The sequence below is a fragment of the Dendropsophus ebraccatus genome, chromosome 3 (assembly GCF_027789765.1).
Source record: "Dendropsophus ebraccatus isolate aDenEbr1 chromosome 3, aDenEbr1.pat, whole genome shotgun sequence".
In the NCBI taxonomy this organism is placed as follows: Eukaryota; Metazoa; Chordata; class Amphibia; order Anura; family Hylidae; genus Dendropsophus; species Dendropsophus ebraccatus.
The window spans coordinates 22375714-22390142 of NC_091456.1; the positions used below are offsets into that span (position 1 = coordinate 22375714).

Sequence of the window (14429 nt, forward strand, 5' to 3'; positions counted from 1 at the left end):
TTCCGTGACCCGGCCAGGTCACGGAACCGCCGGCCTCTTACAGCGTGTGCACGTAGCCTAACAGTGCAGCAATTGCAAGCACAAACACTTAAAGGGGTACTCCAGCAAAAGTCTTTTTCTTTCAAATTAACTGGTTTCAGAAAGTTATATAGATTTGTCATTTACTTATATTTAAAAATCTCAAGTCTTCCCATACTTATCAGCTGCTGCATGTCCTGCAGGAAGTGGTGTATTCTTTCTGGTCTTCCACTGTGATCTCTGCTGCTCCCTCTGTCTGAGACAGGAACTGCCCAGAGCAGCAGCAAATTCCTATAGAAAACCTCTCCTGTCTCAGACAGAGGTGGCAGCAGAGAGCACTGTGTCAGACTAAAAAAAAAACAAACGATTTTTCTGCAGGACATACAGCAACCGATAGGAACCGGAAGACTTGAGATTTTTAAATACAAGTAAATTACAAACCTATATAACTTTCTGAAAAGTTGATTTGAAAGAAAAGATTTTCGCTGGACAACCCCGTTAACATTGTGAAGGCTGTGACATTTGCAAGAGTGCAAATGTCTCCTCAAACAGCTGATTGGTGTGGATGCCAGGAGCCAGACTACCACTGGTCTAACAGGCCATCAATTTTTACATGCTGCTTCACCCCATATATGTTCCAGTATTTCAATGCATGACCTTTGCTTTTCCTAAAAAATTACTATGTACATTTTTTTTATTCTCAAAAAATACCGGGTACATGCACTCTATCAGCCAAGTGCTGCGTGTCATGCAGAAATGCAATCTATCACCAGCCCCCCTCTAAAAGGACATGTTACCCCACAAACCTTCCCTTTCCCTCCAAGCTAGAAGACAACTGCAAAAGTCAGGTATTAATGTCGTCCATGTGCCAAAACTCAGAGACTGCCCACCCCAGTGTCCAATAAGGAGCAGTCAGTCAAGGCTGGCTTCCCCAGATGGGGATTAAAGTAAATTAAAAGAAATCCGGTGCAGGCAGGGGGGGGGGGGGGAAGGAAAATAATTAAGAAATTAAGTGATGCATCACCGTCCGTCTGACATTTTCCCCCAGCTTCTGGCTACGTCACGACCCAGCTCAGCCAGTCAGTGTCCCTCCCCAATGACTGACTGGCTGAGCGGGCAATCCATCACCTGGGTACCTCAGATTAAAGGGGTATTCCCCCCAAGAGCTAAAAAAATGAAATGCTCCCAAACCTAGCTGCTCTTACTCACCAAGTCCCTCTGAGTATTTTGAGCCGTCTCCCATCTTTCTAGCTGCTGCCGTTCTCAAGTTACAAGTTTTTCTAAAAGCCGATCTATATCCAAGATAGGAAACTACATTTCCCATCATGCAATGCTTCTGCCTGATGATGGTGAAGTAGCAGAGCTGAGACAATGAAGGAGATGATGACAGTGTAGCAGAGCTGAGATGGCGGTGTCGGCGTAGCAGAACTGAGTTGGCAGTGACGGCGTAGCAGAGCTGAGTTGGGGGTGACATTGTAGCAGAGCTGAGTTGGCGGTGACGGCGGAGCTAGCCGCGGGCAATTGCGGGGGCGGGGGCGGAGCTTGCCGCGGGCGATTGCCGGGGCGGAGCTTGCCGCGGGCGATTGCCGGGGCGGAGCTTGCCGCGGGCGATTGCCGGGGGGGTGCTGCGGGATGCCACGGGTGATGGGGGGCGGGGGGCTGTGTGCTGCGGGAGGCTCTGGACACAGGGGGTGAGCTCTGGGCTGGGGGTGACCGGGTGGCTGCTGTTAGAGAGGGATGCAGTCACAGCTGCGCTGATCACTGTCTCCCTCTGTAACAGCAGCCACCCCATCAGTGTTCTCAGTCACTTCACTGTGCTGGGACTGAGGACACGTGATGCCGTCTCGGAGGGTCGGGGCCAGGAGCAGGAAGCAGGGAGGGTGTGGACTGAGGTCTGATGATTCTATGCAATCCGTGGGGGTGAATGCAGCTGGAAAACAGCAAAACTGTGCAGAATCCATACTAACTTTATATTGGAAAGATGGAAGGCTACGGGTGGGGAGCGTATTAATGCAAAAATAATTTTGGGGGGGAATACCCCTTTAACCCTCCCAGCATTACAAAGAAGCTACAATGTTGCAGATGAAGCCAGTAAGGAACTTGTTTCCATCAGCCGTCAGCCGAAGGGAGGGGGGAGGAGGGAGAGAGAGAAAAGCTCACACACAAATTTGTGTGTCTTCAGCAGAAAGCAGCAGCTCAGAACTGGAGGAAGGAGACTGAATAGATAATAAATATGGAATGAATTGTTAGTCTTAACATGGGCAGCAACATATGAAAAGTTATGTTTGAGTGGAATACCCCTTTAATGAACCTGTCAATAATTAGGAGCCCAGGTCATAGCCGCTGTTAGGAACAGATACTACACCTGATCTTAACCAACAGTCTGAGAAGTAATATCAAGCAAGAAAAAGTGTTATATACACAAAGGATGAACAAACCTAAAGCTGAACTGGCCACTCTCAACATTTCCACGGTATTTAGTGCCTGAGGTCTCTGTTTGGCCTTCTCCTTTTTGCTGACAGATTCTACCTGCAGGGAAAGAATATCTGATTTAAAAAAAAAAAAAAAAAAAAAAAGAGTAGAGACCATTCTACACGGGCCGAACAAAGATTGATCAATGTAGAAGGACCCTTAAGGTCCTTTTAGACCTACATGGTATGACCCATGGGTCTCCAAACTGCGGCCCTACAGCTGTTGTAAAACTACATTTCCCATCATGCTTGGACAGCCAAATCCAAAGCTTTAGCTGGCCAGGCATGATGGGAGTTGTGGTTTCGCAACAGCTGGAGGGCCGCAGTTTGGAGACCCATTGTATGACCAATCGAGGGGCCTATCCTATGTATATATCTGTGCTGTCTGTTTAACCCCTTAAGGACAGAGCCAATTTCGATTTTTGCGTTTTCGTTTTTTCCTCCTTGTGCTTAAAAGGCCATAGCACTTGCATTTTTCCACTTAGAAACCCACATGAGCCCTTATTTTTTGCGACACTAATTGTACTTTGCAATGACAGGCTGAATTTTTGCATAAAGTACACTGCGAATCCAGAAAAAAAATAAATGTGTGGTGAAATTGAAACAAAAAAACGCATTTTGTTTATTTGGGGGAAATGTGTTTTTACGCCATTCGCCCTGGGGTAAAACTGACTTGTTATATATGTTCCTCAAGTCGTTACGATTAAAACGATATGTAACATGTATAACTTATATTGTATCTGATGGCCTGTAAAAAATTCAAACCATTGTCAACAAATATGCGTCGCTTAAAACCGCTCCATTCCCAGGCTTATAGCGCTTTTATCCTTTGGTCTATGGGGCTGTGTGAGGTGTCATTTTTTGCGCCATGATGTGTTCTTTCTATCGGTTCCTTGATTGCGCATATATGACTTTTTCATCGCTTTTTATTAAAATTTTTCTGTATTTGATGCGACCAAAAATGCGCAATTTTGCACTTTGGGATTTTTTTGCGCTTACGCCTTTTACCGTGCGAGATCAGGAACGAGATTAATTAATAGTTCGGGCGATTGCGCACGCGGCGATAGCAAACATGTTATTTATTTATTTACTTTTATTTATAACCTGGGAAAAGGGGGGTGATTCAGACTTTTATTAGGGAAGGGGGCTTTTTACTAATAACAATACTTTTTTTTTTACTTTTACACTTATGCTAGAAGCCCCCCTGGGGGACTTCTAGTATAAGTGCATTGATCTCTCATAGAGATCTCTGCAGCATAGATATGCTGCAGAGATCCATGAGATAGGCACTCGTTTACTTCCGGTTGCTGCAGCCGGAAGTAAACGAGTGCCGAGCCGGGGACGGCGCCATCTTGGAGCGGTCCCCGGCCGGCTTCAGTTACGGAGATCGCTCCTCCGGGATAACATCCCGGAGGAGCGATCTCCCCACTAGACACCAGGGATGACGCTGCGTCCGGTAATCGGATGCAGCTGTCATGTTTGACAGCTGCATCTGATTACTGTATTAGCGGGCACGGCGATCGGACTGTGCCCGCTAATACCTGCGGTCCCGGGCTACAAGCGGCACCCGGGACCGCCGCGGTTCAGAGCGGGGTCGCCGCGCGGCCCCGCTCTGAACGTCCTTAACGGCATCAGGGCGTAAATATACGCCCTATGTCGTTAAGGGGTTAAAGATCACAAGCAGCAGTGTATACTTACCATCCACGCTGCTTGTGATCCAGCAATTAGGTCTCCCGTCTTTTAGCTGTATCTTAAGATGCCGCCCCGCTCCAGCTGTTAGTCATTCTGGAGGAGGCGGGACATAAAGATACAGCTGGCAACCAGAGAATGGGAGACTCTGCTGCTTGTGAAATTTAAAATGGCAGCATAGATCTATACAGTACATATCTTATATACATATCCGTGCTGTCAGTTTTCTCTTATTAATCTCGGCCACACATAACCCTGGTATACACGAAGATGTGCGTCCGACAGCATCTGATGCCAGCTCTAAAGACAGCCATGCTTTTTCCTGCTCCTCAGCTGATCGCTGTCACAGATTATTGGCCGCATTGCCGCTTTAGGTCAGGGGTATATATGTCAGGGCTCCAGACTAAAAAATTTACCTAGGAGCCATTGGCTCCTAACATGAAAAATTTAGGCGCCAAATATAATATTTGGTCGCCAACATTTTAAACCATGTAAAATTAATGTTATGTTACATGGGACTTACTGTGAGCAGAGGCCACGGCAGCATACTCCTCCTCCTCCTCCTCCTCCTTTAGATCCTTTCTTTTCTTAGTTTGAAAATGTTCAACATGGAAACTTGCAACTTGACAACCATATACAGTCTGACAACCATATCCAGTCTGACTCAGTACTTCAGCCTCACTTGGCTAGCCTTTTAATGAGGCTTACTCTTCTGAACTTGAACTTAAAGGGAACCTGTCACCCCCGGTGACGGGGTGACAGGCTCCCAACCCCCCTATACTCACCTCATCGCGCCGGGTCCCGCTTCTGAAGATGGTCGGGTGACGGAGATCTCAGCCGCTGCAGCCCGGCGTGCGCTGAGAGATGAGTCCAACGCTCATAGAGAATGACGGGAGAGTCCAGTGCTCCGTCATTCTCTATGAGTGTTGGACTCATCTCTCAGTGTGCGCGCCGGGCTGCAGCGGCTGAGATCTCCGTGACCCCACCATCTTCAGAAGCGGGACCCGGCGCGATGAGGTGAGTATAGGGGGTTCTAACGGGGGGTTGGGAGCCTGTCACCCCGGCATCGGGGGTGACAGGTTCCCTTTAAAAGCTTGCAACAGTCTATACATACTGAGCTAGACTTATGACTGCAGCCATAGTGACCCCCCCCCACAAGATGTGTATATAGATAGATATATCTCTCACCTAGTGACTAATGCAAGTGACCCCCTACAATACAGACACCTGAGGGGCCCTGATAATAATAATTGTGCATATATCTATCTCCCAGTGTCTGCAGCCAGTTTGCCCTACACTTATAGATGGCCCCCTCCCCTTATAGATGACCCCCTCTACCCCCATTATAGATGCCCCCTCCTCCCCCCCATTATAGATGCCCCCTCCTCCCCCCCCATTATAGATGCCCCCTCTTCTCCCCCCTTATAGATACCCCATCCCCTTATAGATGACCCCCTCTACCCCCATTATAGATGCCCCCTCCTCCCCCCATTATAGATGCCCCCTCCTCCCCCCCATTATAGATGCCCCCTCCTCCCCCCCATTATAGATGCCCTCTTCTCCCCCCCTTATAGATACCCCTCCCCTTATAGCTAGCCCCCTCTCCCCCCCTTGAAGATGGCCCCTCTTCTCCCCCCATTATAGATGCCCCCCCTTCTCTTCCCCCCATTATAGATGGCCCCTCTTCTCCCCCCATTATAGATGCCCCCCCTTCTCTTCCCCCCATTATAGATGGCACTCTCTTCTCCCCCCATTATAGATGCCCCCCCTTCTCTTCCCCCCATTATAGATGGCACTCTCTTCTCCCCCCATTATAGATGCCCCCCCCCTTTCCTCTATGCTAAGCAATATTTAAAACACACAAACTCACCTGACAACCCGCTCCCCCGGCGATCCTCTTCTTCTTCGGACGCTGTCCCCGGCTGATGCGCGGCTGCCGGGGGTGTCCCGTCCTATCCCCGGCAGCGCGGCGCGTCGGTGAGCTCCCTGTACGCCGGGGCTGTGACTTCTGACACAGGAAGCGTCTCTGACGCGCGCTTCCTGTGCCGGAAGTCAGGGCCCCAGGCAGCTCACTGATGCGCCACGCTGCCGGGGATAGGACGGGACACCCCCGGCAGCCGCGCATCAGCCGCGCATCTTAAAGAGACAGCGCGCCGCCGCCGGGGCCAGTCGCAAATGGCGCCCAGATTAATAAATCTGGGCGCCATTTGCAAAATATCAGTCGCATTGGCGACCATTTTGGTCGCCATCTGGAGCCCTGTATGTGCAGAAGCATATTAACTATTTTTTTCCCCCAGGATTGTCCTTGCAGAGGCACTTGATACGGGATGGATACTTGGACAGGCTTGATATGTTTGTATGAGTGAGAGTGGCTCTCCAGCAGCCACTGCCCACACAGCTCTGGGAGTCGGGTCGTGACATCACCATGTTATCCAGGAAGTGACATCACCATGATATCCAGGAAGTGACATCACCATGTTATCCAGGAAGTGACATCACCATGTTATCCAGGAAGTGACATCACCATGTTATCCAGGAAGTGACATCACCATGTTATCCAGGAAGTGACATCACCATGTTATCCAGGAAGTGACATCACCATGATATCCAGGAAGTGACATCACCATGTTATCCAGGAAGTGAAGCCTTGGTGCAGTAGCAAGTTCAGGGAAAAAGCCCTTTATACGCCTTTTTCCGTAATAAGTGTATATTGGTCATTGGTATAACTTTTTGGGGGCGATACAATACTTAAAAAAAAATAATTAACTGGACTTCTCCTTTAAGCACTGCTCCCTCCACTGCACAACCACAAAGGAGGAGAGGAGGAGGCATTGGAAAGACTGATACAGTCTACATCCTAATAAAATGAATGAGCTGTTACCTTCGCTTCCCTGCTTGTCTTCGCCAGGTTTAAGAACATCTGAGCAATTTCTCTGTCAAAGACCCGAACACGTTCCCAGTCCAGAGTAAGAGAATACTCCTGACCACGACTAACCTAAATAAAAGGCATAAAAATAATGATTTAGCTCTGCTAGATAAGTGGTCGAAACAATGGAAACTGCAGCTCAATGTTTCCACATGTAAAATAATGCACTTGGGGAGAAGGAATCCTCTATCTGAGCGTCATATCGGCAGTTCTGTGTTAGCAAAAACTGCAGAGGAGAAGGACAGTGATTTCTGAAAGCCTTATAGCAAATCTGTACCGGCTGCCAAATCTTGTGGCGGCGCGATGGGCAGTCAATGGGGCGGGGCCAACAGCATCCATGCCCTAGGTTTGCAGCGCCTCTCTCCTCGCCTTTCTCCTTTTTTGGCAAGGCCCTGGGCTGGATTAATGCAGGAAGAGAGGCCTAGGGTACGGATGCTCTAGGCCCTGCCCCATTGACTCCCCACACTGCCACAATAAAACTTGATTTTAACCATAATACTGGCCCCAGGAGAAAGGACGACCTCAGGAATAGACATTGCATGGTGACGACTAGAGAACAGTATTGACACTTTGCGGTATGTGGCGTCCGGTACAGATTCACTTTAAAATGAATCACCAGGGCAACCAGGCAGGGGAAAGCTAATCATATGCTGGGCTGTATATATAATCGTATGCTGGGCTGTATATATATATATATATATATATATATATATATATATATATATGCTGGGCTGTATATATATAATGGTATGTTGGGCGGTTTATAGAATGGTATGCTGGGCTGTATATATATAATGGTGTGCTGGGCTGAATATATCTATTGGTATGCTGGGCTGTATATATAATGGTATACTGGGCTGTATATATAATGGTATACTGGGCTGTATATATAATGGTATACTGGGCTGTATATATAATGGTATGCTGGGCTGTATATATAATGGTATGCTGGGCTATATATATATATATGCTGGGCTGTATATATATAATGGTATGCTGGGCTGTATATATAATGGTATGCTGGGCTGTATATATAAGGGTATGCTGGGCTGTATATATAATGGTATGCTGGGCTGTATATATAATGGTATGCTGGGCTGTATATATAAGGGTATGCTGGGCTGTATATATAATTGTTTGCTGGGCTGTATAGTATAATGGTATGCTGGGCTGTATATATAAGGGTATGCTGGGCTGTATATATAAGGGTATGCTGGGTTGTATATATAAGGGTATGCTGGGTTGTATATATAATTGTTTGCTGGGCTGTATATATAAGGGTATGCTGGGCTGTATATATAAGGGTATGCTGGGTTGTATATATAATTGTATGCTGGGCTGTATATAAAATGGTATGCTGGGCTGTATATATAATGGTATACTGGGCTGTATATATAAGGGTATGCTGGGTTGTATATATAATGGTATGCTGGGCTGTATATATAATGGTATACTGGGCTGTATAATAAGAAGGGTAATACTAAAAGAAAAAGAGGGAGGTCTGCTACACCTGTTCCATAGAGATGGGATCCACCCTTATCGAGTGCACTACTGTCCCGGCGCTAACGGGATAAAAATAGAAATCGAATATGTAACAGTGTAGTAGGCTCTCAAGAAGTGGGTGAAATAATACTATAGATGTAGCTGTAATGATTAGAGTTATCCAGATTCCTTTTGCTGAGGAAAGGAGCGAGCAGATCTCCTGAAACGCGTCCTGGGAATTCAGGATAACAGAGCCTTTTAGAAACTATACCTAAGTTTACAAACGTAGATCCCGAACCGGAGCCATATTCCCCTGGCACCCTATACAACAGCAGCCGGAAGGAGCGCGCGCTTCCATCCACGCGGACGCCACAACAACTCAAGTCAACGCATAGTTGCACTAGACCGCGATTGCACGGCTCCCAAGCTGACCGCAGAGACTGGTTCACGGATTACCATCACAATACCGCATTTGACTGCAGATGATATCACCAGCAGGGTGAGAGGTGGATATCCCACCACCATTTACTTGTCTTTTAATTCTCCCTTGCATGATCTCATTCTAAAAGGAGTATTATTTATCTAAAGTACAAGTACACCGGCTCAACAACAATACGAGCCTAGGTTAAAAACCGTGACTCGGGACTACCATTATTTAAGTGGGGTGACCGCGCTGGGCCCGGCGCGGTGCTCATCACTTGGCTCTCTTCTTAGTATATTTATATATATACATTCCACCATTTATTGGATATTTTTACTGTCCATGTGGACGTTTTATCAGATATATATACGTGTATCTTTATTTCATTGTATTTTTAATTATTTTTCTATGCTTTTAGATTATTGCCGTTTATGAATTGCAGCATTAAATATTTGTTGACATATAATCATTACAGCTACATCTATAGTATTATTTCACCCACTTCTTGAGAGCCTACTACACTGTTACATATTCGATTAATACTAAAAGGGTGGATTAGATGGACCAGGGGGGCTTTTCACATGGTACAAGTTAGGCCTTTAGACTCTACGCAATATACTAGCTGCTTTTTACAATATCTGTCAGTGAGCTGACCTCTGACACCACTATGATCAATATAATAGATATTACTAGTAACATTTCATGGCTGGCTTACCTTGACTTGAAGGACCCAGTAAGTTTCTGGCTTGAATGACTGGATCTTATCATGTCTCTCCACACAGAATCCTAATGTGGGGGTTTGGCAGGGACCAAAAGATATTAGAGAACTATCCAGGTTGCCGTATTTGCCTTGAAAATACTTTGTTTGAAACCTGCACATAAACAGCACTCGTATTAAGTGAGATGTAATATATAAAGAAACAAAGGCACTTTCCACTTCTGGAAAATCCTTTCATATTAACAGATCAAGTTAAGTGAATTCGGCATGGCTGGCCAACCATCTAATGTTTCCCAACTGTGAACGGGCACAAATCATGATAAATCTGGCATGGGAGGAGGCCACGTCTCATCCCGCCTTGCCACGGGGGTTATGACTGGCCATGGAAAAGGGGGAAACTGCCCCTTTTCCATGGAGTATGCCAGGGGTACATCTTAAATTTCCACCAAGTTGTCTCCCTTCACTGTGCGTCCACACTCAGCAGCAGAGAATACTGGGGTGCTTGCATTGTATGGTCAGCTCTCCTGGTCACCCAAACCTCTGTAACCACACAGTGACATTATGCAGACTGAATTGTTGCATTACAAAGAGCATTGTCTCCGGGTAAGCTGCAGAGCTAATAATATATTTAGTAACAGCTAATAATGTAATTAGCCTCAGTTAATTGTCCTCAATTCATATACAACCTGCAAGATGAACAGGCATAAAGAATATGTGTACTATATAACAACAACAAGCTTTATTGTTTCAATACAATGCAGGTATTCTGCAGTATATATCAGCAAGGCTGCTAAATAAATATATATATCATATGCAAGTAGACAAGGTTTTCTACAATCACAGAACTATTCTTAATAATAAACTGTAAAAGAATGCAAAATCATCAATCACACAATCCCTTTAAAATGAAAGAACATGCAGGAACCTTGTGAAGGCGCAGCCAATCCTGAGGTCCAGCTCCTGTCTGGCGTCAACAGAAAGGGCTTCATTCTTGTTGGGCTCCCCAAGTCTGTTCATGGCATTCAAGATATCTGTATCTGTAATGGAGCTGAACTTAGCACGGTGCACCGTCCGCTCCCCTGCATGTGCTCTATTCATCACTGGTAGCACTGCATCCAAGACCTGAAACACAGGAAAGACCAAACACTACAGCATCCAGTGAATAGAACAAAACCAGTGAAAGCTTCATTGGAATCTGTTAGGCTTATGCGGTTTTAAAGGAGGGCAGCATAGACTAGTGATATAAAAGATTGCATAGATTGGTGTAATACCGAAATCATTCTGTTCAGCCATTCTCCTAATATGCAGGAGAATAGGATTCTTGCCACACCCCTCCCTCCGCCCTCCAGCTGCTGACTGACAGCTGATTGCCTATACACCGCATCAGCAGCTGGTGGGCGGAGTTTTCTGCTTCCCATGAATATCCAGGACTACTGAGCTCATGCACATAATGGAGAGGACTACTTATTGACCATGTTATTTAGGAGGATATCTCTGGATCAGCTGCACATAACAAGGTAAGTGATACATCATTCTGTTCAGCTTCTCTGTCACTAGTTTATGCAACCCTGAGATAGGACACCATAAACCTACTGACAGAGTCTCTTTAAGAACCAATGTGATGATACGTTATCAAGTTACCTCAAAGCAGATGTTTTCTCCCTCCTTGTCACAATCCAGCCACAAGACCACATAGTCACATCCACGTCCTTCCACCTGAGTGAAATAATGGAAAGATAGATCTAATATATCAATTGTTATATAATTGTTATTTTCACACAGAGTTCTCACATGTGTAATAGATGCTTTATAAAGTGGCAGTACATGGATCTGTAAGAGATCTTTTTTTATTTAAAGATTTAACCACTTGGTGGCGATATTCCAAACTGAGAAACTTGCCCAACGTGGCAATTATTGTCTACATGCTCAATCTCAGCTATAAAGCATGATTATTGCTGTTTTTTTAAGATAATGTTTTAGAAGAAAATTGCATTAAAAAAAAAATTGCCACATTTACACACATTCTGAATTCACTTTAATCCCTTGGGAATAGTCCTCAAAAAGCTTACAATGTGAGGCCATGTTCACATGGCATAAGAGACCGGCCATTCAGTGACCCGGCCAGGTCACGGTACAACTGGTGTCAGACATGATCATCCCGGCTGGTACTGCAGTATTAGCCGGATGATCTTCACTGCTGCTGAATTCGGAAGCGAGCGCATATGTGGCAGCCGCATCCGAAGTCTCGCTGCACACAATGGAGCGTGCGGCCAGAGCCGCTGATCATGTTATTCTGACATGCCAAAAATGTATGACCAATAGCCAGAAAGGGCCACTCATTTACTAGGTGGCCTTGGGGAGATTGAACTGTCTAAGGCCACCTAGTAAATGGGTGGCCCTTTCTGGCTATTGGCCGTACATTTTTGGCATGTCAGAATAACATGATCAGCCGATGAAGGAACGTTTCCTCGTTCATTGTCAGATTATTAGTCCTATTACACAGGGCAATACGGGCCTGTTCCGTATACAATGGCCCCATGTTATAGGGCACTTACATCAATGCCGGCTGCACACCACATTTACACAGGGAGGCGTGCAGCCGAATAACAATGATTTTTATGCAAACAACTGATCGGGGACAGATAACATACACTCACCTGTAAGAACTTCACCATGCTGAGCTTGGGATTGGCCTCCTTCTTCTCTGTGGGTGCTTTGCTGAACAACTCCGCTGGGTCTACTTTATCCCAGTTGTTATATTTCCCTGAAACAAGCATTTCATAGATATACAATGCTGCATTAGCAAGACATCTGAAACCTTTACCTAGTCAGCATTAAAACATTAAAAAGGCAAAGACCAATGTCTGATAGTTTCCCAGATTTATCATTTGATAAAGCAGAGCGCAGTACTCAGCTCTCTCCGGCGCCTTCGTAGAGAATGAATGCAGCTGTGGGTCACATGCCATACCCCGGCTTTATTCAAAACAAAGGAGTCAGGGAATTTTTTTTGGAAAGGAGCCAAGGGGAGGAGTTCTTCTTGAAATACCCCTTTAAGGCCAAGGTCTCACAGTTCAGATGCAGCCAAGGTGCAGTTAAAAACTGTGGAAAAATGGTTTCAGTCTAAGGCTGGGTTCACACTATGTATATTTCAGGCAGTATTTGGTCCTCATGTCAGGTCCTCATAGCAACCAAAACCAGGAGTGGATTGAAAACACAGAAAGGATCTGTTCACACAATGTTGAAATTGAGTGGATGGCCGCCATATAACAGTAAATAACGGCCATTATTTCAATACCACAGCCGTTGTTTTAAAATAACAGCAAATATTTGCCATTAAATGATAGCCATCCACTCAATTACAACATTATGTGAACAGAGCCTTTCTGTGTTTTCAATCCACTCCTGGTTTTGGTTGCTATACAGCCTCACAAATACAGCCTCAAATATACATAGTGTGAACCCAGCCTCAAGGCCCTATTCCACGGGTCGTTTAGAGAAGCAATATCGTTCGTATTCGGCCGATAACGGCAGCTACGAACGATATTCGTCCCGTGGAATAGAGTGCAACGATCAGCCGACATCGTTCATGTCGGCTGATCGTTGCAGTCGCTTGTTTTTCAACATGTTGAAAAACAAGCGACTGATATAGCAGCGATCTGCTGCCGGCGCTCCGTTGAATAGGACCGTCGGCAGCAGATGCTGCTATATCCTATGGGCTGCCCGGACGATCAGCGATCCCCCGGGCAGCCCCCCCCAGCAGCTCCACGCCGCCCCTCCCGCACTCACCCGCTCGCTGCCGCCGCGTTGAATAGCGGCGGCAGCGAGCGGGGAACAAGGAGCAAACGAGCGCTAATAGCGCTCGTTTGCTCCTCCAAACGACTCGTGGAATAGGGGCATAAGGTCCTGACTAAAGTTCAATAACTGATGGTCCGCAGTCAGTTATGTCCCTGTCTGCCGCCCGGTCTACCCAGCCAAACGATACTGCATTCTCTATGGGAATGGGAGGGGTAAGCTGTATCTCTTTCTTTCTTAACAAAGGGGTCGGCCATGACAGACATCAGCAATCAGCAGCAGCCACCTTTAAGGTCTCAATACAATTTTGACTTTGATCAGCCAAACTCGCTGGTTGTGGCAGATTTGGCCACCAATATAAGATGGGTGGGGCTGTCTAAAACCACCACCGACATTTGATGTTGGTGGAGATAGGGGTCGAGATGCGTGATGGAAAATCACAGGTTGCCCCTTTGTTTAGTTAGAGCTAAGCCGCAAGACAGTGCTCTTACTGCGGCTTACCCCTCCTCATAGACAACACTGACCGTTCCTGTGTGTGGGGAAAGACGGGTGGTGGGCAGGTAAGTATATGTCTTTATTATGCACCAACGATGCACGGTCGCCGGCTAACGATTTTTAAACATGTTGAAAGGCAATGATCAGCCAATGACTGGCTCCTCAGCTGATCGTTCCTATTTTACTGATCTAAGAAGTGTAACCTCCCACAATGCTCACATTACCACTACCTACAGATACTTTCATTTATGCGATCCTCCTTTAGGGTACAAACCCACTTGCCGGATCTGCAGCGAGTCTCCTTGCTGCGTTTTTGCAGCGAGACTCGCTGCAGATCCCAGCCCTATACTTTCATTAGCAGAGAAACTCGCAGCAGAGATGTACATCCCTGCTGCGATTTTGTCTGCAGCCCTCCCC

At 46.3% G+C, this 14429-nt stretch overlaps 1 protein-coding gene across 2 annotated transcripts in view; it reads right to left on the reverse strand.

Annotated features, from left to right (window-relative positions):
• TOP3B (DNA topoisomerase III beta) overlaps nt 1-14429 on the reverse strand; it is a 52482-nt gene that overhangs the window by 17234 nt on the left and 20819 nt on the right. For both annotated transcript variants that reach the window (XM_069961106.1, XM_069961107.1), the window contains 6 exons: nt 12383-12489; nt 11367-11441; nt 10651-10847; nt 9723-9879; nt 7060-7173; nt 2457-2547 (listed from right to left, as the gene is read on the reverse strand). In XM_069961106.1, coding sequence (XP_069817207.1) covers nt 2457-2547; nt 7060-7173; nt 9723-9879; nt 10651-10847; nt 11367-11441; nt 12383-12489 — 741 coding nt within the window. The remainder of the gene's footprint in view (nt 1-2456; nt 2548-7059; nt 7174-9722; nt 9880-10650; nt 10848-11366; nt 11442-12382; nt 12490-14429) is intronic.